At 48.4% G+C, this 23813-nt stretch overlaps 1 protein-coding gene across 4 annotated transcripts in view; it reads left to right on the plus strand.

Annotated features, from left to right (window-relative positions):
- Positions 1-21645, plus strand: part of Ankrd27 (ankyrin repeat domain 27) — a 52248-nt gene extending 30603 nt beyond the window's left edge. For all 4 annotated transcript variants that reach the window (NM_001271264.1, XM_087569125.1, XM_087569128.1 and 1 more), the window contains 12 exon segments: positions 2315-2512; positions 4328-4387; positions 4505-4624; positions 6056-6100; positions 9528-9650; positions 11260-11457; positions 12530-12649; positions 15116-15277; positions 17236-17359; positions 18889-18967; positions 19160-19232; positions 20433-21645. In NM_001271264.1, the coding sequence (NP_001258193.1) occupies positions 2315-2512; positions 4328-4387; positions 4505-4624; positions 6056-6100; positions 9528-9650; positions 11260-11457; positions 12530-12649; positions 15116-15277; positions 17236-17359; positions 18889-18967; positions 19160-19232; positions 20433-20663 (1533 nt within the window). In that variant the 3' untranslated portion in view covers positions 20664-21645.
- The last annotated feature ends 2168 nt before the right edge of the window (positions 21646-23813 follow it).

Consider the following 23813-nt stretch of genomic DNA (forward strand, 5'->3'; position numbering starts at 1 on the left):
TTTTATTTACTTTTTATTGTGTGTGTGCATGGTGTGTGTGTGTGTTGGGACAGGTGCCATGATGCCTGGAGGTCAGAGGATGACAACCATGTGGAATCCATTCTTTCTTTCCATCTTGCCCTAGTTTGGTTTCTACGGCTATGATGATGTAAATAATAATTGGGGGTTTCTACCCTACCTTTGATTGTTTAGTTCTTAAATAAAAGACATAAACCTTTATATTTATAAGAAGCCTTAAAGCATTAGAGCCAGGCAGATATCAACCCTCTATGCTATTTTGTCTCCTTCCCTGTCAATAATCCCAAGATATCACTTGCCATGCTCTGCCTGGGCCGGTCCTACTCCAACTGGCCTGTCCTCTTGGCCATGCGTTCATGATCTACCTATACCATGGTACCTTCTTCCTCTCTACCTCCTGATCTCTGCCTCAGACCCCAAGCTGAACCAATACTCCACCTACCTCTCTTCTACCCAGCTCCTGGTAGTAGGCATCTTTATTAACCAATCACAGATGGGGGGGGCAAGATTTGCATAACAAAAGCTGGTATTCTGGAGGATTTGCTTCACTTGAAGCAACACAGAATCTAGCATTTGAATGTAGGCATCATTGGACCAACCCACTACATTGACTTGGGAGGGAACTGTTCATTTTCTATTGCAAGTCACTGTCCATCATGAAAGAAGTCTGGATAGCAACTGTGGGGGAGAACCCAGAGGCAGGAATGCTGCTTCCTGGCTCACTTCCCAGGCTTGCCCAGCCTGCTTTCTTATACAACACAAGATCCTCAGGGACGACCCCACCATAACGGGCTGGGTTTTACCTCATCTGTCACTGATAAAGAAAATCCTCACAGACTTGCCTAAGGCCAGCGTCATGGAGGCATTGTCACCATTGAGGTTCCCTCTTCCCAGAAAACTCTTACTTTGTCAGGCTGACAAAAACTAACCAGCACACACCTTTACAGGGGTCCTGGGATGGAACCCTAGGCTTGGGTAATGTCTGCTAGCCCTGTAGTTTAAAACAATTCAATGTTCAGTGTATTACGGTCGCTATATATTGAGAAATGTAAGACCCAATTGCTCCAAAATTAAATCACTTTTACTCATGCACACTACGTTTGGCTCTTAAACTCTGTATATTACATTTTATCCCAGCATCCAGGAACCCTGTGGTTCCCATTTCTGCCTGTCTCTTTGCAATGTATATATTTGTTACCTGTCTTCCGCCTCTTTCCAGAGGTATACAAAAAGAGGTGCACCGGTTTTGTTTTGTTTTGTTTTGTTTTTCCTGGTTCTATGGTGTAGCCCAGCAAAGCATCCAATTCCCAGTCCTCCTGTGTGGTCTATTCAGTGAATAGTGGGGGACAAAGGCGTGGCTTCACCACAGATGTCCTTGTAGAAATTTCAAATTGTATCTAATGTTATGTAATTTGTATCTATTTCTGCAACAGCTCTTTGTGGGAAGAAAAGTTATTTTCAGTTACAGTTGGACTTGCCATCTGTATAAACCTTGGTAAATACTTGCCCAGCTCCTAGTTTGAGATTTATTTTGGATGGGTCTGTGGTCCACTATATAATTTTATTTTCTTAAATCTTTTCCCAATGTACAAATACACTCATTCATGTATGTATGTATGTATGTATGTATGTATGTATGTATGTATGTATGTGTATGTATATATAGTCCAGCTGTGTTTTGGAATTTTGTAAACTTCTTTTATTATTTTTTGGATTATTTTGAGACAGGCCATCCCTGACTGTCACCCCAAGCTGACCTCAAACTCCTTCAGTTTTCCAAACACTGAGATTTTAGGAAAGGCTCCTTACTCACTAATTATTGATTGACAATTGGTGTTCCCCACCCCCACCCCCACCCCCATCATATTTTGCTTGTTATTGGAAGTTGCCCCAAGGCCTCCTTGAATGCTAGACAAAGAGACAAATGTTATATCACAGCCACACCCCAGCCCCTCACTGGGGGATTCTAGGCAGGGGCTCTACCACTGAGCCACACCTCCAGCCCCTCACTGGGGGATTCTAGGCAGGGGCTCTACCACTGAGCCACGCCCCCAGCCCCTCACTGGGGGGATTCTAGACAAATACTCTACCACTATCCTAGTTATGTTCTTTTGAAAAAAATGAGGTGTCCTGATCAGTGAATATGGAACCCTTGAATTGTAACTTTTGGGCTCCATATTTTGTCTTGGTAAGTGGAGCCTTGGTCAAACCAGGGCATGGACCATGGCCAAGGGAGAGACTGGCATTGCCCTTGGCTTTCCTGTCAGAGAACCATGATTTTGCTGTGTCTTGGCAGTGTGTGAAGGCCCTGGTCTACTATGATGTCCAGGCCTGCAGATTGGATATTGGTAACGAGAAAGGAGACACAGCCCTGCACATTGCAGCTCGCTGGGGTTACGAGGGCATCATAGAGACGCTGCTGCAGAATGGAGCCCCAACAGCAATTCAGAACAGACTGAAGGAAACACCACTCAAGTGTGCACTGAACTCGAAGGTAGCTCTTTTCACCTCTGAGTAATCCGGTGACTCTTTAACAAAAATAAACAAATAAAAAAACTGCTCACCGACGGGCCTTCCTAAGAAAGTGTATGTTAGCACCCCAGGACAGAACTGGTCCACCATCTTTCTGTTATAGTTGGGATGCCATAAATGGGCTTTGCTCTTTGATACAATTTTCAGTTTTGTTAGCAAAACTTTCTCAGTGTGCTCATGAGCTGCTCCCAGCAGAATTGACTCTGGCCCCTGAGCGGTAGGCCTCTAGCAGCCAGTGGACTGTGTGAAAAATGGGTGGTGGCTTTGTCTGTGAAGAGCAGAGAAAGCAGACGGGGGTGGGGGTTTAGGGGTGGAACGGGGCGGCGGCGGGGGTGGGGTGGGGAGGTGGTGGACAAAGCTCTCTTCTCTCTCCTCATTTCTGCTTCTGGAAACTTTTTCAATGTGGCCTGAAATTGAATGAATTAGGTTAATTAGAGACTGAGCCTCAGTATTTAGCCCAGGCTAGCCTTGAACTCATAGCCTGCCTCTGTCTCCTGACTATTGGGATTATAGGTCTAGCACCACCATGCCTCTAGACTTGGTCTTTTGAAGAAAAGGAGGAAGTCCTAGATTTTCCATCTGCTCGGGGGTTTGCAGGACATAAGGCTTGTTTTCTTTCTTTTTAAAAAGGTTCTATTTTTATTATTTTTTTTTCTTTTTCTATTTTTTTCAGAGCTGGGGACCGAACCCAGGGCCTTGTGCTTGTTAGGCAAGCGCTCTACCACTGAGCTAAATCCCCAACCCCTATTTTTATTATTTTTAATATTGTACTTACTTTTAAGTGAAAGAGACAGCTTTGAAAAATAAGTTGATTTTTAAGTGTATGTGTTTCTGTGTGTATTATATTCTTGGGAGCCAGATAAATGCATCCGATTCCCGGGGACTAGAGTTACAGGCAGTTTTGAGTCCCCCTCAACATGGCGGCTAGAGATGGAACTCAGGACCTCTGGAAGAGCATAACGTGTCCTTAACTACTGAGCCATCTCCAGCCCTGTTTATCTTAATTTAAATTCTGTGTGTGCATGTTTGTGTGAATTTATAGACATATAGGTGTAGTGCCCCTGGTGTCCAGCAGAGGGTGCTGGATATCCTTCGAGCTAGGGTTACAAATGGTTGTGACATGGGTGCTGGGAACTGAACCCAGGTCCTCTGGAAGAGCAGTATGTGTTCTTAACCCCTGAGCCATCTCTCCAGCCCCTGGAGATACTTGCTGATGGTAAACTTTCGTGCAACTCTGCAGGTAAACACAAAGATAGAAACGGAGAGCCAGACTTGGGTGGTCATCATAGTAACCATCTAAAGGATCTCTTCCGATGCTAAAGTTATCTGTGTTCGGTGATCAGTGTTAGAGTATTCTAAGACTCAGTGTCTATTCAGAAGATTCGTTTTCATTACAAAAGTAAGCCCAGCGTTACCACTATGAGCAAACCAACGTCTGGTAAAAGTGAATGCCACTTTAAAAATAGTGGGAGAATTCTCAACAACTATTTTTAAAATTCTAGCTCCTTTTCAAACAAACAAACAATTACGTTTTATGTTTTATTTTGCGTGTGCATGTGTGGGGATGAAACTCAGGGGGTCGAGCTTGGCAGTAAGTGCTTTTAACCTGCTCTGAGCAGTCTGTCCAGACTCCAGAGTTAGCTAAGCCCGTCTAACTAAGCCCATCTCTTCTGACCTCCCCTGGGGACAAGCAGGCGGGGGTCCGGGTGCTGGGCATGCGCATAGCTTGTCATAGCCCATCTCATTGGATGCCTTTCCTGTCCCCATTGTCCCCTAGATTCTGTCTGCCATGGAAGCGTATCATCTATCCTCTGACAGGAGGCCAAAGCCTTCTGAGGTAAGTCTATAAGGCCATGCCCACTGCTGTCCCTGAGCTTGGCACTCTCCTCTAGGCCTGACGTATCTGTGACCCTGCCCATGTCCCTTTTGTTCCCTGTGCCTCCTTCCCCTCCAGGTCCCTGCACCGTCCCCTACACGCTCTGCGGATTCCATCAGCCAGGGCTCCTCTACCTCCAGCTTTTCTTCGGTATCGGTGAGCTTCAGGCCAGAAGAGGTCAAAAAGGACTACAGGGAGGTGAGCCTGTGAGATGGGTGGGCCCTGGTGTAGGGAGGCCAGTTACATCCCTGTGGGCTGACATGGCTGCCGGCCAGCCTGCAGCCTGCTTACCAGTTATAGGACAGCCAGTTTGTTTAGTTCAAGGTCAGTGCCTTTGAGATGAGCCCAACTGTGTGTCATGTGGTCTTCTTCTTTTCTGGCCTGGTCTTTTTTCCTTAGCAGAATTTGGAATGTGTGTGTGTGGGGTGTGTGTGTGTGTGTGTGTGTGTGTGTGTGTGTGTTTTAAGAGGGGTGGGGCACAGAGAAGAGACAGAGATGCAGATCTGAGGCAGGTCTAGGAATAGACAAAGACGCTATTTTCTAAGAAAAATATCCGTGTATAAAGCTGAGAGTTCTAGTGTCAGACTCTCAAAGTCCATCCTCTGTCCCGTGAACATCCTGTTAAGATTGTGGTGCACGTCATCCCTCACGGTCTGACACGTACACGCGTCACATTTTATAAAACCCGACTTATGGTCCATCGTTTGTTTTTGTTTTCTCTGTGTAGCCCTGACTATCCTGAAACTAGCTATGTAGACCAGGCTGGCCTCGAACTCACAGAGATCCACCTGCCTCTTCCTCCTAAGTGCTAGGATTAAAGGCGTGAGCTGCCACAGCTGGCTTTTCTTTCCTTCATCGTGTTTGTTCAGTGTCAGCACCATCAGTCATCTCCTCCTTCAGCAGAGGTAGAACTCATTACCTCACGGTTCCATTGCTGCTCTGTGGAATCACTGGCTGACCACCTTAGAGGGGTCATCCAGCACCCGCACCCCACCACTGACCACCAAAGCGTTCTCCTGGTGGGGGCATCCGGTGCAGAGTCACAGAAAGGAAAGTCACTGTGTGCCCCGCCGACAGGGCACCCAGTCCCTCAGAGACCTACACTTGTTCTTGGGAAGGGTTGTCTACTCTCATACTCCTATCTCTTCACTGTAAGAGCTGAGTATATGAGGATCAGGGTGGCTGGCTTCTTCAGAAGTGATCCTGACCTGTCACCAAGAGGTGACAGACACCTCTTGTCTTGGCTCCTCAGGAGGCCGAGGCGGGAAGACCACCTTGGCTTGGTTTGCTTGGGCTGTAGTGTGAGTTCAAGTCTTAGCCTGAACAACTCAGCAAGACTATCTTGAAATACAAAGTAAGAAAGAGAACCTGGGGGCTTCTCCCAGGGAGAGAGCACTTGCCTAGAGGCTTAAAGCCCTAGGTTCTGCTCCCAGTGTCACCAAGCAAAAGGAAGAAAGCCTTATTGTGTCAAGGTCACCGTTGAGCTCCCAGGTAACCAGCAGCTCCAGTCTGTAAACCCTGAGTGAGCCACCAGTCAGAGTGCTGCCGGGGCTCCAGGATGCCGTGTCGTTTCTGTTGTCCTTTTATTGTTAAAGCCATTGCCCTGACTCGCTTTTTCCTTCCATTAAGGTAGAAAAGCTTCTCAGAGCAGTTGCCGATGGCGACCTAGAAATGGTGAGTTTTTCCGAACCATCGCTGTGACAAAATGCATGACACTCGGACCTGAAGAGAAAGAGGGTTTGTTCATAGTTTCCAAGTTCAGGCTACCGTGGCAGCGACAGCTTGGTGATGGGATCATGAGGCAGCCGCTCTTCACATGGGGTGGACCAGGAAGCAAAGGGGAACCAGAGACAGCCAGGGGTGGGTATGACCTCCGAAGGCCTGTCCTTAGTGCAGGACTTTCCACAGCCGGACCCAGACTCCTAAAGGCTCCACGGACTTCGGGGTACAATATGAATAGCAGCCCTGTGGGTGAACATCAAAACAGGAGCCTGTGTGGGACATTTTGAGATTAAAACCCCAAGAAAGTGCATTTTCAAAGCTCTTAGTTTGAAGTGACTGCGCTCCTTATGCCTCTGTGTGAGTGTCTAGCTATGTGGCCTCTCTGTGAGCTCCTCCCCCTCCCAGTCCCCAGAAAGTGTTGGCTTTCTGTATGGACTTTATCACTGTGGTGCTGGGCTTTCCCGGGAAGAAGTTTCATAGCAAGCATGACGCCATCCCTCCCTGTCCCTGGCCTTCTAGACTTTGCCATTCTGGGAGTCAAAGTGATGCTGGCAACAATCCAGACCAAGGTTCAGGAAAGAGGAGCGGGAGAGCCAAACATAGCCAGGGTTGGGTGAAACTCAGCAGCAGTATCTGGACCTCTGGCTCCTTCCTGGGCCTGCAGGCTTGAGGCTCTGAATGTCACAAATAGGGATGGGACTCACACCAATGGCAGACGGTAGAGGCAGTCTTCCTGGGGGTGCCATGGGCAGTTTCTCTTTGCCTTCTAGAAGTAGCATATCCCTGCTTAGCAAACCTGGAGCTCTGAATGAGTCACCTTCCAAGGGCACATTACAGCTTCCAAGAGTGTTTTCTGAAGGCTGGTAGTGGTGGTGGCACACACCTTTAGTCCCTGCACTTGGAAGGCAGAGGCAGGAGGATCTCTTGACCTCGAGGCCAGTCTGGTCTACAGAGTGAGTTCCAAGAGAGCCAGGGCTAACACTATCTCCAAAACAAAACAAAGCAAAACAAAACACTAGAAACTCTACTTTCTGTGGCTGGGGGTGAATGGGTTAAGAGAATTCACTGCTCTTGCAGAGGACCTAGGTTTTGTTCCCAGCATGGGGACTTATAACTGTGACCTACTCCAGCTCCAGGGGACTAATACTGTCTGGCCTGCGTGGGCATCATGCATGCCTGTGATGTGGATATACGCATGAGGAACACACACACATACACACGCATGCACGAATGCACGCACACACAAAAAAATGAATAAATCTTTCAAAAAAAAGGTCCTTTTCACTGATGACCAAGTGGGCGTTGTCTGTTCCTTGTGTTGTCACAGTGACAGGACAACTGGAAAGAACCGACTGAATTGTTTGAACCTACGGTTTCAGGGGACTGACCAGAGTTGTTGGTCTCCATGCATTTGGACAGAATACCACCTGTGCTCAAGACTCCTGTGTGGCAGATGAATTTCTTCACCTTGTGACAGCCTACAAAAAAGCCCAAACAAACAAACAAACAAACAAAAACAGCCTAGAAAGAGGGCGCGTGGAATGGCTTAGTGAACAGAGAGGCTTGCTACACAAGCCTGATGACCTGTTTCAATCCCTGGAACCCATCACAGAGCTGTCTTCTGCTCTGACCTCCACACTCGTGCTGTGGCACCTGTGGCCCCCTGGGCCACTCTCATGCGTGTATGCACATGCAAACATACACACAATAACAGAGTTTTTAAAGAGGCAGAGCGAGGGGGAGCAAAGTGTTGGCAATCATATAACCCCTCCACCTTTCTCAGAGATCGATGTCAGTCCATCAGAATGACACAAGGCTCTCTGGAGAACACAGGAGTCTGCACCTAGCTGCTGTCGGGCTGGTTCTCTCGTGAGACCATCTCTGGAAAACCCAGCATTCTAGTGGTCTTTGGGTATTTAAATGACACTGTGGGAGCCTGATACGTAGTCTGGGCAGCAAACAATGACTAGCCTGGGTCATGACCCATCTGCTTTGCCTTCTGCTGGGATGGGGTTCTGGCCACTTATGGAAGGGGTGGGCATTGGCAACCTATGCAGTGCCCTGAGTTACCATCCAGACTGACCTCATGCTGTCACAAGGCCTCTTTCAAGGCCACTTGTCAATCTGGTTCCTACCCTGACTTGAGATCCAAGCTGGTTAATTTTGTAATTGCCACCCCAATATAGGATCTGGAAGGGCCATGGGAGACAGGAGACTTGGCATTGATGGGGTCCCCCACAAGCTCTGCCCTCCTTACAGGTGTATGCTGACCCTTGAAGTCCTACAGTGAAGCCTACAAATGCATGTCTCTGGCTGCTTTCTTTCTTAAGTGATCTCTCATTGATAGTTTTCTTTGCGGGGACAAGGTCTTACTATGTAGTCAGGCTGGCCTTGAACTTGCAGTCCTCCTGAGGGATGGAATTGGAGGTATGGGCCACCGCACATGCTGTCTTCTCAAATCCTAGTAACGAATGGATGCTGGAACCCCCCACATACCCTGTCTGGAGATGTCTTTGCTTTGACCCTGTGTGCTGGTGTGTGGTACTGGCATGACCGTGGGGTGGGGTTCAGGGATTCTTGTGTGTTCTGGAACACAACATTGAGGACTCATCCATGAGGTTTTAGGAAGCAAGGATCTGGGGTTGACTTCTGGTGTCTTAGTTAGGGTTTTACTGCTGTGAACAGGCACCATGACCAAGGCAAGTCTTATAAGAACAACATCTAATTGGGGCTTGACTTACAGGTTCAGAGGTTCAGTCCATCATCATCAAGGTGGGAACATGGCTGCATCTAGACAGGCATGGTGTAGGCAGCTGAGGGTTCTACAGCTTCATCTGAGGGCTGCTAGTGGAAGACTGACTTCCAGGCAGCTAGGATGAGTGTCTTAAAGCCCACACACACAGTAACACACCTACTTCAACAGAGCCACACCTTCTAATAGTGCCACTCCTTGGGCTGAGCATAGACAAACCGTCACACTGGTTAGGTGGCATAGGAGTGCGTACTCAGGGCAAGGTCTAAAAGCCTGCCCTCTAAGCAGCTTCAGTCTGCCCCTCTTAGATGGGGCAAAGACTCGTACAGTGGAAAATGCTACCCAGGGGGACTTAGAACAACTTGAGCACAGGTGAGTGTGAGTCTGTTATTAGGAACAAATGCTCTTCGTCAGTGACTGCAGTGGTCCAGGAAGCTGATTTAGGAAGTGCATGTGTGTGCAAGTGTGCATACTGCTGGTAAAGATATCAGAATAGGGTTGGGGATTTAGCTCAGTGGTAGAGCGCTTGCCTAGCAAGCACAAGGCCCTGGGTTCGGTTCCCAGCTCCGGAAAAAAAAAAAAATCAGAATAACCCAGCTCCCGTTTCTCCTCATTGCCTACCTCCAGGTGCGATACCTTTTGGAGTGGACGGAGGACGACCTAGACGATATGGACGAAGCCATCAGCACGGTGGATCTTGAATTCTGTCACCCTTTGTGCCAGTGCCCCAAGTGTGCTCCAGCCCAGAAGGTTTGGCTCTGCCTGGATCTGTGGGGCAGGATGGGGCGGGAGGCACGTTCTTTTTTTCTGCCTAGGAAGTCCTTTGCTTTAAGTAATTCACGATTGACCCAGGCATCCCGGAAGGACTGACTAGTCAGGTGAGGGTTGAGAGCATTATCCCTTCTTTGGTCATTTTCAACCCACCATTTATTTATTTGTTCATTCATTCACTCACTCACTCATTCATTCATTCATTCTTGAGATTGAGTCTCACTACGTAGGCCTGACTGGAAGTCAGTTATATAGATCAAGTGTAGATCAGGGTGGCTGGTCTCAAATTCATAAAGATATGCCTGCCTCTGGACCTTATGTGTGCTGGGGTTAAAAGCATGCACCACCATGCCGGGCTTTATTTTATGCATGTGGGTGTTTTCTCTGCGTTTGTGTAACTGCACCTCATGTGTGCAGTGCCCATGAAGCCCAGAAGAGGGCATCAGATGCCCTGCAACTGGAGTTACAGGTGACTGTGAGCTGCCATGTGGGTGCTGGGGACCAAACTCGGGTCCTCTGGAAGAGCAGCTGGTGCTCCTAGCCACCTAGCCTTCTCTCCTGCCCTCTTTCTATTCATTTTATTGTTTTTATTCTTGAGGTGTGACTAACATACAGTGAGAGCCACCCTTTAACTCAGACGGTTTACCGTTTGCTCTGAGTGAGATGCTCTGCTGTCCTCTCAGCATGCCTTTGAAACCGCCGGGGATAGGAAGGCAGTGTCGGGGTTAAAGATGACGGTGAGGTAGGAGGTAAATGGTGCACCGGCTGTTTCAGGAGGTTTGCCAAACACGTAGGCGACCCGGTTGTTTAATCTCAGGCTGGCTTCGAACCCCCTTTGTAGTTAAGGATGACCTTGGAGTCCTGAGCCTCCTGTTCTACCCAGGTGCTAGGGTTACAGCTGCGTGCTACCTGCCCCGCCAGCTTTGTGCGTACTCTCCTACTAAGCGCTGTCACGAAGAGAGACCGTGTCTAAATGTCAGTGCACTGCTGCTCGTGAACGCCCATCTTCCCCCTCCTCCCTGGACACCCGTGATCTATCTCATGAGCTTTGGGCTCGGTCACTCCTGATGCTGATGTGGGTTCCCTTGGCAACTGGCCAGGTTAGCAAGTACTACAGTGAGGAGCTTTCTGTTCCACCGCATGACCACCGCTTGGCTTAGCTGTGATGCCTTCCGGTTTACATGTTTGGAGCGAGGGTTGGTGTCCAGTGCGCCTGCGTGCTGCGAGTTCTCTCCGGTCTTGTTTATTAAACAGGCTTGGGTTTCTACCTGTGTTTTATGGAGCACCCCTTCTACATTTCGTGTCTTTGGAGCTTCCTCCTGACATGATGGGACGTTCTTGTGGAGGGCTTACACTATTGCAATGTAGAAGTTGGTCTTTTTGGTCTCTCATCTCCTTGTGAAGAAGTGGGAAGTCACTCCTGGGCCATGTTGAGTCCAGGTTCCTCTGTGATCCCAAACTTTGCCTAGGAGCTATGGGGGTGGGGGGAGAGCAGGGAGGTGCTTTGCATCCTCCTCCTGCCCCTTGCTCCCGGCCCAGCCTCCTCAGTACTAATGCCATTTTTTTTTACACCCTCTGCCTTTTCTAGAAACTGGCAAGGATCCCTGCCAATGGGCTCAGTGTGAATGTGACCAACCAGGACGGCTTCTCTCCCCTGCATATGGCTGCCCTGCATGGCAGGACAGACCTTGTCCCCCTCCTGCTGAAGCATGGAGCCTACTCAGGTGCCAGAAACACAAGCCAAGCTGTCCCGCTCCACCTGGCCTGCCAACAGGGCCACTTTCAGGTATGGGCCCCATCTCCTGGGCAGCAAAATAGCTGCTTGGTTTTGGCAAGACCATCGCTTGGTGACGGTGCACTGGGGCTATGCTGGGGGAGGCCCAGAAGGCAGAGCAATTCTTTCCTTCCCACAATGGAACGTCTGACCTGGGGCTGGTACTAGTTCCCACCATGACCCTCCCCCAACTCCCATTCAGACTGGGTGGCGTAGCTGTCGCTGTGCTTCTGACTACAGCAACAATGTGTCTCCTCTGCCAAGATGCTGGCCTCTATACTGCCTTTAGATCTATGTAAACTAGCTTAGTATTTTATAAAGTATAATCAAGGCCTTATGTAGCAGTTCAAGACAGAGTTTTGCAGTTACTAACTTTTTTTTTTTTTTTTTTTTTTTGAGACAAGGTCTTAGCATGTAACTCAGCCTGGTCTCAAATTTTATTTTTGATCCTCCTGCCTCAGCCTCTTTTTTTTTTTTTTTTAAAGATTTATTTATTTATTATATATAAGTACACTGTAGCTGTCCTCAGACACACCAGAAGAGGGCATCGGATCCCATTACAGATGGTTGTGAGCCACCATGTGGTTGCTGGGATTTGAACTCAGGACCTCTGGAAGAGCGGTCAGTGCTCTTAGCCACTGAGCCATCTCTCCAGCCCAGGCCTTGTGGCTCTTGAGCATGGGGTTTTCAGGTGTGTGACCTCAGATCTGGCTTTGAACCACTTCCTAAAGTGCGTTTTCTTTGGGAAGTTTTCTGTGTGTTTGTTTTCCTGTGCTTTTAGAAGTTCCACTGTGCTGTTTTAAAGGTAGGACCGCATCTCTAGTCTGCATCTCTCTTAGATGTCCAACAGACTGCTTCCCACCATGCACTGGGAGCAATGGCTGCAACTCTCCTTAGGTAGCGATAAAGGTGGAAACCCTAGTGCCTGGTACCTCGTGGGCACAGAGCAGCCCCCCACACATGAGGATACCCCCTGCCCCATTCATTACTCATCCCCTTGCTCCAGAGGTTCCGTTCTACCTGAGAGGAAAGATTTCTTTTCCTAAGTCATAATTAAGACTGAAGTTTTTCTTCTCTGGACCAGGTGGCAAAATGTCTCTTAGACTCCAATGCAAAACCTAATAAAAGGGACCTCAGTGGGAACACGCCCCTCATTTGCGCCTGCTCTGCCGGCCATCATGAAGTCGCTGCACTGTTGCTACAGGTAAGAGCCCTCCCTACCACACCAGGCCTTTTTTTTTCTTTTAAACAATTTTTGTGTTTATAGTTTTTAAAGATTTATTTTTATTTTGGTGAATGCGCGTTTTGCCTGCACGTATGTATTTATGTATGTTTGTGTGTGTGTATGTGTGTGTGTATTATGTGTGTGTGTATGTATGTATGTATGTATACCATGTACATGCAGTGCCTACAGAGGCCAGTAGAGGGCGCCAGAGCCCCCGGAACTGAAGTTAACAGGCTGTGGTGACCTGTCTAATGTGGGTGCTGGGAACTATATCCAGGTCCTCATCATGAGTAGTGCACACTCTTAACCACAGAGCCATGCAGTGCGAGTTTTGGAATTTCGGTGTCGATAAGAGTCCTTGGTGGTTGAAAACTCCAGTACGGAATGTCAAAAAGTTATTAGACCATTATAGGCATGGGCATCGCCTATGGACAAGTGGATGAGGTGTACAACCAATATTGGTTCTAATGTGTACTGTGCTGAGAGTGTAGAACAAGCTATTGCTCGAGGGCTGAGACCCCAAAATTCCCCAGGCTTCAGTTGTGGCAATTACGGTCATTTGCAAAGAAATGGTGACCAAGCTGTCGAAGGCCTCAGCTCCCAAAATACTTGGATACTTGGTGCTTTAATTGGGAGAAATTTGGTCGTTAGCAACAAAATTGTGAACGGGGCATCTCTAAGGTCAGTGTCTTTTATAAATATAAACCAAAATAAAGGCCTAGTCTTCTACGCCGAGGGCATGCAGGCAATGTGACAAGGGCTGCCACTGGACCAATGAGTGTAGGTCCAAGAGAGATATCCAAGGACATTTCTTACCATTGGGGAAACAGCCTTGGGGGGCCTGGCTTGAAGCCCTGCAGCAAAAAGTAGAAGCCGGTCACCTCTTATCAGCCAGGAAACAGGAAGCAAACAGAAAAACCTCAACTCTCAGGCAAAGAGAGACCAGCTTATAGAAAGACTGTGGAATTCAACATCCTGCATACTGTAAGGATGTGTTAACATCAGAGTGGGAGCCTGGAGAAGTTTTGCTGTGGGGACGTGGATTTGTTTCTATCTCCAGAGGAAATGAAAAGCTATGGATGCCACTAGAACTGATGAGGATCAGAACTGAGCAGGGGAGGTCTTCTGAAAAACCTTGGCCACTGATCCGAAAATGTCTGTTTATGATTTCCCGCTACACCCAGCATAATTAATGACCTAAAACAGAAAGGGGGAGATGTAGTGAGAATTTTGGAATTTTGGGTTCTTTAAAAAACATAGGAATATTTTGTTTCTGTTTTAATCCCAAGTGTGGGACATGGGGCTGCTTCAGACCGTCCACAGCAGCTGACTGTGATTTGCCTCACGCTCTAGCAGGGGCGTGATTTTGTCAGCTGCAGACAGTTTCCGTGACTGTGTGACATTTAGAATTCAGAGGGTATATAAATGCCAGGGCCCTGAGAGGCAGGGTGGGCTGTTGGTTGTTATCGGTGGTGGTTTGTTAAGTAGTGGTGTACAAAAAAAAACCCAAAAAACCCACACATACACATACCTAAATATTGGAGGAAAAGACAAAAAAAAATCTAACTTGATTTTAAAAAACAAGTTCTAAGAATTTTACACTGAATCGCACACCCAGGAAGTTCAGTTGGAGGCCAGCCTGGGCTAGATAGTAGCACCATCAAAGATTTTTTTTTTTTTTTTTTTGAGACAGTCTCACCATAGTACCATGCCTGGAACTAATGAGATCAGTGGTGTTAAGAGCACTGGCTAGCCTTTCCTTTTCTTCATATTTTTTTCTTTTCTTCCTCCCTCCCTCCCTCCTTCCCTCCCTCCCTTCCTTCCTTCCTTCCTTCCTTCCTTCCTTCCTTGTCTTGTTTTCCAAGACAGGGTTTCTCTCTATATCCCTGGCTGTAGCTGTTCTGGAACTCATTCTGTAGACCAGACTGGCCTTGAACTCAGAGATCTGCCTGCCTCTGCCTCCCAAGTTCTGGGATTAAAAGTGTGCACCATGCCCGGCTTATTGGCTATTCTTTCCAGTACCCACGTAGTGACTTACAACCACCCATGCTCCACGGTTTCTGGCACCTTTTTTGGCCTCCAAAACCATAGGGCATACACACTACCCACCTATATTCGTACTGGCAAAGCATTCATACACATAAAATAAAAATAAGTCTCCTTTAAAATGTGGATGCCCTGTGCTACTCGCCTATAACCCCAGTACTCCAACCTCAGGATGGGAGGCGGGGACAGGAAAATTGGCAAGATCTCCTCACATTCAGTAGAAGAGCAAAAGTAAGAGAGACCCTGCCTCAAAAACAACCAGGAGAGATCAACTCCCAAAACGTTGATTTCTGTCCTCTGTGTGTGGTGTGACGCGTGTGCCTCTGCCATTAAGCGAATTTTTAAAGTCATTTTGTAGTGAATGGTCACACGGATCGTGCTGTCCCGTTTCTCCCCTAGCACGGGGCCGCCATCAATGCTTGCAACAACAAAGGCAACACGGCCCTGCACGAGGCCGTGATGGGAAGGCACGTCTTGGTGGTGGAACTGCTTCTGTTTTATGGCGCATCTGTTGACATCCTGAACAAGAGGCAGTACACGGCGGTGGACTGTGCAGAGCAGGTGAGGGAGAGCGTTTGATGGCTCAGGCACCTCCACGATCCCTGAAGCACAGGGTGGATTCCTTGTGTTCAAAGCAGATGGGAGATCCCAACAGCCAGGTCTTTGGTGCTCTGTGCTGAGCTGAGTGAGGAAGCCAGACGTCGGCAGGCAGGGCTAGCTATGTGCCATTGTCTCCTGGCTGGGCATGCGTAATGTGTCAGTGCTCATTCTTCCTGGGGTAGCTTCAAAGGCCTAAGGGAACGTGGGACACCTAAGAATGGCTACTGGTAGACGCCTAGGCGTGGTACACGCAGATGCTGTCACAGCTGAGAAGTGGTAGGTTAGACATTGTTCTGACTTTGCCAGCCCGGTAGCATAATGGAGACTTTCGGTTGTGGATTTAAGTTCTCAGATTCTGAGAGAATTTAGATCCCCCCCAGCGTACTACTCTCTCCAGTGCAGCAAGTCAGTCGTGGAGAAAGAAAGTTGCTTCCCTCTGTTCCCGTCTTCATGGTGAATCTTGGGTTTAAACTCCAAATAGCCCAATAGAGATGTTAAAGTCACTATAAATCCAACCTAATTATATGCCTATTTAATTTTAAGGGCAAAGTCACGGCTCAGTGGTAGAGCCCCTGCTTAGAATCCCCCAGTGAGGGGCGGGGGTCGTGGCTCAGTGGTAGAGCCCCTGCCTAGAATCCCCCAGTGAGGGGTGGGGGGCGTGGCTCAGTGGTAGAGCCCCTGCCTACAATCCCCCAGTGAGGGGCGGGGGGCGTGGCTCAGTGGTAGAGCCCCTGCCTAGAATCCCCCAGTGAGGGGCTGGGGCGTGGCTCAGTGGTAGAGCCCCTGCCTAGAATCCCCCAGTGAGGGTCGGGGGCGTGGCTCGGTGGTAGAGCCCCTGCCTAGAATCCCCCAGTGAGGGGCGGGGGGCGTGGCTCGGTGGTAGAGCCCCTGCCTAGAATCCCCCAGTGAGGGGCTGGGGCGTGGCTCAGTGGTAGAGCCCCTGCCTAGAATCCCCCAGTGAGGGTCGGGGGCGTGGCTCGGTGGTAGAGCCCCTGCCTAGAATCCCCCAGTGAGGGGCGGGGGGCGTGGCTCGGTGGTAGAGCCCCTGCCTAGAATCCCCCAGTGAGAGGCTGGGGGCGTGGCTCAGTGGTAGAGCCCCTGCCTAGAATCCCCCAGTGAGGGGCTGGGGGCATGGCTCAGTGGTAGAGCACTTGCCTAGAATCCCCTAGTGAGGGGCGGGGGGCGTGGCTCGGTGGTAGAGCCCCTGCCTAGAATCCCCCAGTGAGAGGCTGGGGGCGTGGCTCGGTGGTAGAGCCCCTGCCTAGAATCCCCCAGTGAGGGGCCGGGTTAGGGTTCATTGTTGAGCCACCGCCCTTCATGTGCAAGGTCCTGGGTACCATCCCTAGTACCTCAGAAAGAAAAAGTTTCAAATATTGTCTCTAGAGATTGGATATACTTTTTAAGAAAGTACATTAGGTGACGAGGTGATGGTGAATTTTAGGTGTCCCTTGAATGGGTTGAGGTGTCTGTGAGGGTCGATGACACTTAACAGATAATGCTTAGTGTTCCATTTGGTACTTCCTCAAAGACTGAGCGTGTTCTATTGCGGTTCGGGTGGGGCTCCTGAGCAGCTTCCTGATAGCCATGTAGTAACTGCCTCTACTGTAGTTATCCCAGTGTGTGTAGTAGCTGAATGTGCAGGTCAGAGCTTCTAAATGAAGAGCGCAATTCTTTTATGAAACAGTTTCCCTGTTGCCCTGCCTTGAACTCCCGAACTCAAGCTACTTCCGAGCCTCAAGTGCTGAGACAGTAGCCACGTCCTGGGCCCTGATGTGTTTTTATTGTCGTTTTGTTGTTGGGGAGATATTTAGGGAGGGGCTTCAGTGACAGCAGTATTGACATTTAGATGGGAACCCGAATGATAATCTGCAGAGGAAACAGTGAAACAACTTAGCGACACTTTCCCTTTTAAACTCTAGGACTCAAAGATAATGGAGTTGCTGCAAGTCGTCCCAAGTTGCGTTGCTGCTTCTCCAAACAACGTCGTTGTCGTCCAGGAGACAGAACACGAGGATTATGTGACTGTGGAGATCAGGAAAAAATGTAAGTGCTTCTAAATTCTCAACCTGCCTCCATTTGGGAATTCATGGGTAGGTGGTGCTTTCGGGGTGTGTGTGTGCGCACGCGCGTGTTTGAAGGTGTGTGTGGATGTGTTAATGTGTGTGAGTGTGTCTATGTGTTAATGTGTATGAGTGTGTCTATGTGTTAATGTGTGTGAGTGTGTGTTTGAAGGTGTGTATGGATGTGTGAGTGTGTGTGTTAATGTGTGTGAGTGTGTCTATGTGTTAATGTGTGTGAGTGTGTGTTTGAAGGTGTGTGTGGATGTGTGAGTGTGTGTGTTAATGTGTGTGAGTGTGTGTTTGAAGGTGTGTGTGGTTGTGTTAATGTGTGTGAGTGTGTGTGTTAATGTGTGTGAGTGTGTGTGTTTGAAGGTGTGTGTGGATGTGTTAATGTGTGTGAGTGTGTGTGTTAATGTGTGTGAGTGTGTATGCGTTAGGTATCTGTGTCTATGTGTGTGTGTGTGCACGCATGTGTGCACGTTTGAAGATGTGTATATGTGTTTGAAGGTGTGTGTGTGTATGTGTTAATGCATGTGAGTGTATATGTGTATGAGTGTATATGTGTGTATTTGAAGGTGTGTGTGTATGTGTTAATGTGTGTGAATGTGTGTGTTATGTGTGTGAATATATGTGTGTGTGTTAATGTATGTGAGTGTGTGTGTGTGTGTGTGTGTGTGTGTGTGTGTGTGTAAGTGGGAGGTCATCCTTGGCTGTCATTCCTCAGGAGCCACGCAACTTGTAGTCAGAGAGTTTCCCATTGGGTTGGAGCTCCTGGGGTAGGCTAGCCTGACTGAAGACAGGATTCTACCTGTCTCTCCTTTTGTAGTGCTAAGATTACAATCATGCACCTACCACTGAGCCACACTCCTACCCTCTTACGATTTTTTTTTTAGTTATGTATATATGTGCATGTCTGTGTGTGCACATGAGTGGAGATGCTCATGGAGTTCAGGGAGGTCAGCAGATCCCTTGGAACCAGGTGTGTAGGTGGTTTCGTGTCTTGTAATCCAAAGCTGTCATCCTAAGAGTAGAGCAGCATCTGAGCCACTGAGCTCTCTCTCCGGGCCCTCTTGTTTTCAGTTTGCAGGAGCACCAAGGGTGATACTTGCCCAACACTGCCTGGAATGAGCACTTTCCTTTTAAAAGGTTGTTTAAAAGGAATTCTGCTTAATGAGCTTTTCAAAATTGAGTATGAATGCAGATGCAGCAGGTAGAAAAACCCACTGGGATTCCTAGAAAATCCCAGAGTGGATTTGCCATGACAGGCTCAGGCTGTGGAGTGGCCCTGTAAAGACAACTCTGTCTTACCCAGGTTTGCCTGGCAAGGAATAGTGGACTGTAAAAGCAGAGTTAGCACTTAGCTTTCTAACTTTCTGTGTGCTAGGAAATCAGAGAACCTGTGTGTGTGTGTGTGTGTGTGTGTGTGTGTGTGTGTGTGTGCGCGCGCGCGCACACGCCCACTGCAAAGTCACCTTTATGAAGTTTTCAGGTGTTTTGCTGTTTTATTCACAGGGAACCCCAAAATGTACAACCTGCCAGAGGAACCTTTTCGGAGACAGTTTTGCCTCATTAACCCAGGGGGGCGGTTCCAGTGAGTATCTATCTATCTAGTTCAAGTTGACTTTGGTGGGTTTGATCCTGGGATTGGCTTCCCAGGGATCCCTGGACATGTGAGGTGTTAACTGCTCTTCCAGTGCTGCCATCTTGTGGCCAGCGGCCTTTAGATCATTACCCAGGTACTTAACTTTGCTTTGATTAATACTTGGTTTGTCTTGTATCTCAGGGAGAGGACGAAGTCATGGGAGACTATGGGAAGGGATAGAAGTGTACCAGATCTTACCGGAGGTCTCCAGGAGGTGAGTGATTACACAGTAGGAGGCTTATGACCTAGCTTTAAAAAAAGTAATCGACAAAGGACGTTTCTCAACAGTCACCTTCATTTTATTATCTCCCTGGTGGAAAAAGAATTAGCAACAGTTAAGACTTAAGCTCTATAGTGGCTCGGACAAGAGTGTGGACTTGGGAGTAAGTTTACAATTACAGCTCTGGACAAGCGTGGTGGCACATGCCTTTAAACCTAGCACTCGGGAGGCAGGAGCGGATGGATCTCTGTGAGTTCAAGGCCAGCCAGGGCTACATAGGGAGACCCTGTCTTTCATATAAAATTACAGGTCTGAGCTGAGAAAGTCATGGAGACGTGGGAAGTCATGTATGTGTGAAGCTGCAATTCAGTGCTTACGGGAAGCAGACTAGGCCAGAGTTTATTGCTTTTTTTAATATTTGAAATAAGGACAGTGTAGATGAAATGTTCTAACACACACACACACACACACACACACCACACACACACACACACACACACACACACACAGAGAGAGAGAGAGAGAGAGGGAGAGAGAGAGGGAGAGGGAGAGGGAGAGAGAGAGAGCTGTTCCACTGCAAAGTGAGGCTTCTCAGAAACACATACCTTTCCCAGTGGCTGGAGAGGAAGAACGGACAGCACACATGCCACCAGGTTTGCTGGGACAAATGCACAAAACTTACAAATGGTCGTTTTTAGAGACTTTATGCTATATACCGTGACAGATTTAGCGTCCCTCCCTCTTTTGAGCAGAGTTTCGTACTTTAGTGCAGACGATCCTCAAACTCATGGGAATCCCCCTGCCTCAGTTTCCCAAGGGCTGAGGTTATCGATGTGAACTGCCATGCCCAGCGTGCATGATAAAATTCGATTTCATATGTAGCTTTCCAGCCTTGCTTATATCCTGCTCCTGGACGTACATCAGCTCCGACGTCAGTCAGGTGGCCCCTGTGGCTGTGTGACAGTTGCCCTTCCCATGAGGTTTCCTTGCTGGAGGGAGCAGCAGCAGCACATAGGATCAGAGATTAGAAACTCACAGAGCACTGTCTGCGTGTCACACAGAGCACCATCCCATGGCCACTGTGCCTATGGGGTTCTAAGTGCATTGTCCGACACCTGCGGGAGGAGGGGGCACTGCCATCCTGGTAGTTTAAAGCACAGTGCAGCCATGAACTAAGTTTTATCTTTTCTTCAGCCAGAGAAGCAAAGAGTCACAGGGAAGCAGAATGATTTGTCAGACCAGAGCAGGTGTCAGACCTCTGAGGAAGGAAACAAGGGGCTCCCTGGGAGGCCTGTGCCGAGACAGGCTGTTCCAGGACACCGGCCAATGGTCCGCAGACACACAGTCAATGACGCAGCCATACTTCAGGTCCCAGAGGTGACTGGCCACCTGACCACCCAAGAGGCTGGTGTTTCTCGGTCTTAGCAGGAAGGGACTGGAAAATCTGCTGCTGAGACACGAGTCTACAGTAAGCTGGGAAGCATGAACCCAGTGTAGAGCTAAGTATACGTTGAACACCCGGCTTGAGGGCCAGCCCCTCGGATTTACCACCCTCTCCTCTTCAAAGCGAACTAACACACTTGAATAGGAATGGGAGGGAGTGAACGAGCCCTCATCTCAGCATTTGGGTTTCCTGGTCGCCATCAGCTCTGACCTCCTTTGGCTGGAAGGTGCTAAATGTCTGGGAAGTGGATAAGGGGGAGCCTTATATCCGGGAGAAGTCAGAGAAGGAATGCCGGTTACGGAACGGTGGATGCCAGGCAGAGAAGCATCCCGTTGGGATGACGAAACGGAGCCTGGGAAACACTTGAACTGGAAGATGCCCGAACGCTGTTTTGATGTCCGTCCCAGTGAAAAGGACCTACCATTCTGCCTTGTTCTACACCACATGTATGGGCAAAGTTGGCCGTCACTTTCCCAACAACACAGACCCCTGGGTCACTGCACGTTTACCTGTATCCATTTCTGCTCACTCTCCTTCCCGTTAAGAGCCTCCCGACACAGCGTACCTGACGATGGTTACCAGAGAGCAGCTTTGGCACACCTTATGTCTTTTGATTCAAATTCAAAACTTACAGCACAAACCAGGTCGGAGTTTAAGTTGGAATTTGTTGCCATTGATTCCTTTTTATAACTTTCTATAGATTCTATTATTTTTTTATGTTCCCGATCCTAAAGTTGCAGACATGGGTTCATCCTGAGTCCGTTTTCAAAGGACTTTGTAAAGGGGAAGTGGTTTTGTGCACATTATTGGGAATACTTGTGAATGTATAGAAGGGAGGGGCTGATTATTTTTCTACAAAGTAATTTATGATTTCTAATTTTCTAATGTGCCTTGGATATGTGCCAAATGATGGAAAAGAAAACAGTAAACTTTGACTCTTGATTGTGTCCTGCCATTTTTAAATTTCGTTGTGCAGTTTCTTCTGTAAACCTGTTTGTTAGAATTTCTCCCTACGGGAGATGAAATTTGCCTATTTCTTCTAGGATCCCAATGACAAACCAAGATATGATTACTGTGGGAGACCTCTGAGTTTATTAGGGCTCCTTACAGAGCAATGAGAGGCCACACCGGCAGGTCAGTAACCAGCCTGAATGCGTCTCCTGCCTGTGTAGATGGAGCCCATCCTTAAGTCTTTCCCTGACACTCTGGAAATGCTCTGGCCCCTCCCTGAGGACGTGTGCAACTTCTGGACACAACTGGCTGGAGGAATGGGTAGGCATTCAGCTGAGGGTCCCCTAATTGCCTCCCCCGGTGGGCACAGCTCATGTGGTGGTAGTGGTAGTTTGGCTCAAGGATAGTCCTGCACAACACTGTGCTGTGTGGAAACAGTCCTCATGGGAAGGATAGTCTTTTGTATTTAAGGGTGACTGGATGCCACCTGGATCACTCAGAGCAGACATTGCCCATCTACCTGCTCTTGACAGGTCAATGGCATACACAATTTGAGTACTCACACAGAGAGAGACCTTTTCAGGTGACACTTAAGTTGCCTTGGCAGGTCTTGGACCTTTTTTCCGATCCCCTCAGCTTCCTGAGGAGCTGGGATTGCAGGCCTGCACCCACACTGGGGACAGGAAAGAATGACGCAGCTTCCTGATAGAATGAGTGTGATGCTCTCCGTTTGTTTACCTTTCCCCCACTTGCCACTTACTGAGAATGGGTGTGGCTGCTTCTCCATCTGCGTGCCTCGTGCTCTTAGGCAAAAGAGGGCACCAGGTTCCCTGTGGGGAGAGTTACAGGTGGTTGTGAGGTGCCCTGTGGGTGCTTGGAATCCCATCCAAATCAAGAACTCCAGCGCTCACAACAGCTGAGCCATCGCTCTAGCCCTTCCTTTTTTAACAAAACCACTTTCCTGATGCCTCGTCTCTGGACCTCAAGGTCTATCAGTGCAGAGACTCTCGAGAGGCAGATGCACACATTGAGGGAAGTGTTTCCAGTTTGCCATTGCACACTCCTCAGGCAAGGTTCATCTCTTGCTAAATCACTGCGGTGAGTAGAGTAGTTTACACCAATTACTCTTAAAAGTGTTCTCAGTTGCTTTTCCCACTTAGAGGAAAACCTGAAATGGCCATGAAAACTGAGCAATGTTCAAGTCTGTGTTTGCAACCCCAGGCACTGCCAGCTTCACGCCCACAGGCACCTCAGCCAGTATGGACATCAGGACTGGTAACTGTACAGAACCATGTAACGAAACTTGCAGATGTGTCAGGAGTCTGTTCTCTAGCATTGCACATAAATGAGCCGTAAAGCAAACCTAAAAAGTCATCACTGGTCATTTCTGAAGTCTGGGCAGGGTGGAGAATGTGCCTCATTTAGCATTGTTTACTTAGTGCTCACCAAGCTCTGTGTTCAATTCCCAGCACCCTGTGGAGGCAGGGGGATCATGAGTCTGAGGTCATCCTTGGCTACACGGTAAGCTGAGACCAGCTTTGGACACAATGAAACCGTCTTTAAAAGTTACCAACAAACCCAAAACATACACACACACACACGTGCACACACACACACACACACACAAAACCGTCTGAACCAACTGCCCACAAAATCGCTCAGCAGGTTTTGAGTAGGACAGTGCAGTCCTGAACACAAACTGATGAATCCTTTCTTTGCATTTTTTAGAATTCATTTTTATCATCATTTATGTTTGCTTATAAGGGGGTTCGTGCGTAGGTTTCTGAGGCCAGAGGGTTTCTGATTCCCTAGAGCTGGAGGTCCAGGTAGTTGTGAGCTGCCCAACATGGGTGCTGGGAAAAGACCTGGTGTCTTGTGCTCACTTAGCCGTCACTCCTGCCTGCTCCTCTAGTAAACATGTCACTGTCTCACTGTTCAACAGCTGTGACAGGGACATCCTAATTATTTTGTATAAGTATTCTAGTCATTTTGGATCCGAGTGATATTTGATAATATAAACCCAACAGTTCTAAAAGACAAATCAAAAGCTGGGCCTCTGACGGCCACCGCAGGAAGAGGAGCCACCCTGCCTTAAGAATGCTGGATGTGCTCAGATCTTAAGGTTGATTCAGATGCCAGGGGTTTCGCCCCCTTGCAGTCTCCAGCCACTCAAGCTGTCC

The sequence above is a fragment of the Rattus norvegicus genome, chromosome 1 (assembly GCF_021556685.1).
Source record: "Rattus norvegicus strain SHRSP/BbbUtx chromosome 1, alternate assembly SHRSP_T2T, whole genome shotgun sequence".
Taxonomy (NCBI): domain Eukaryota; kingdom Metazoa; phylum Chordata; class Mammalia; order Rodentia; family Muridae; genus Rattus; species Rattus norvegicus.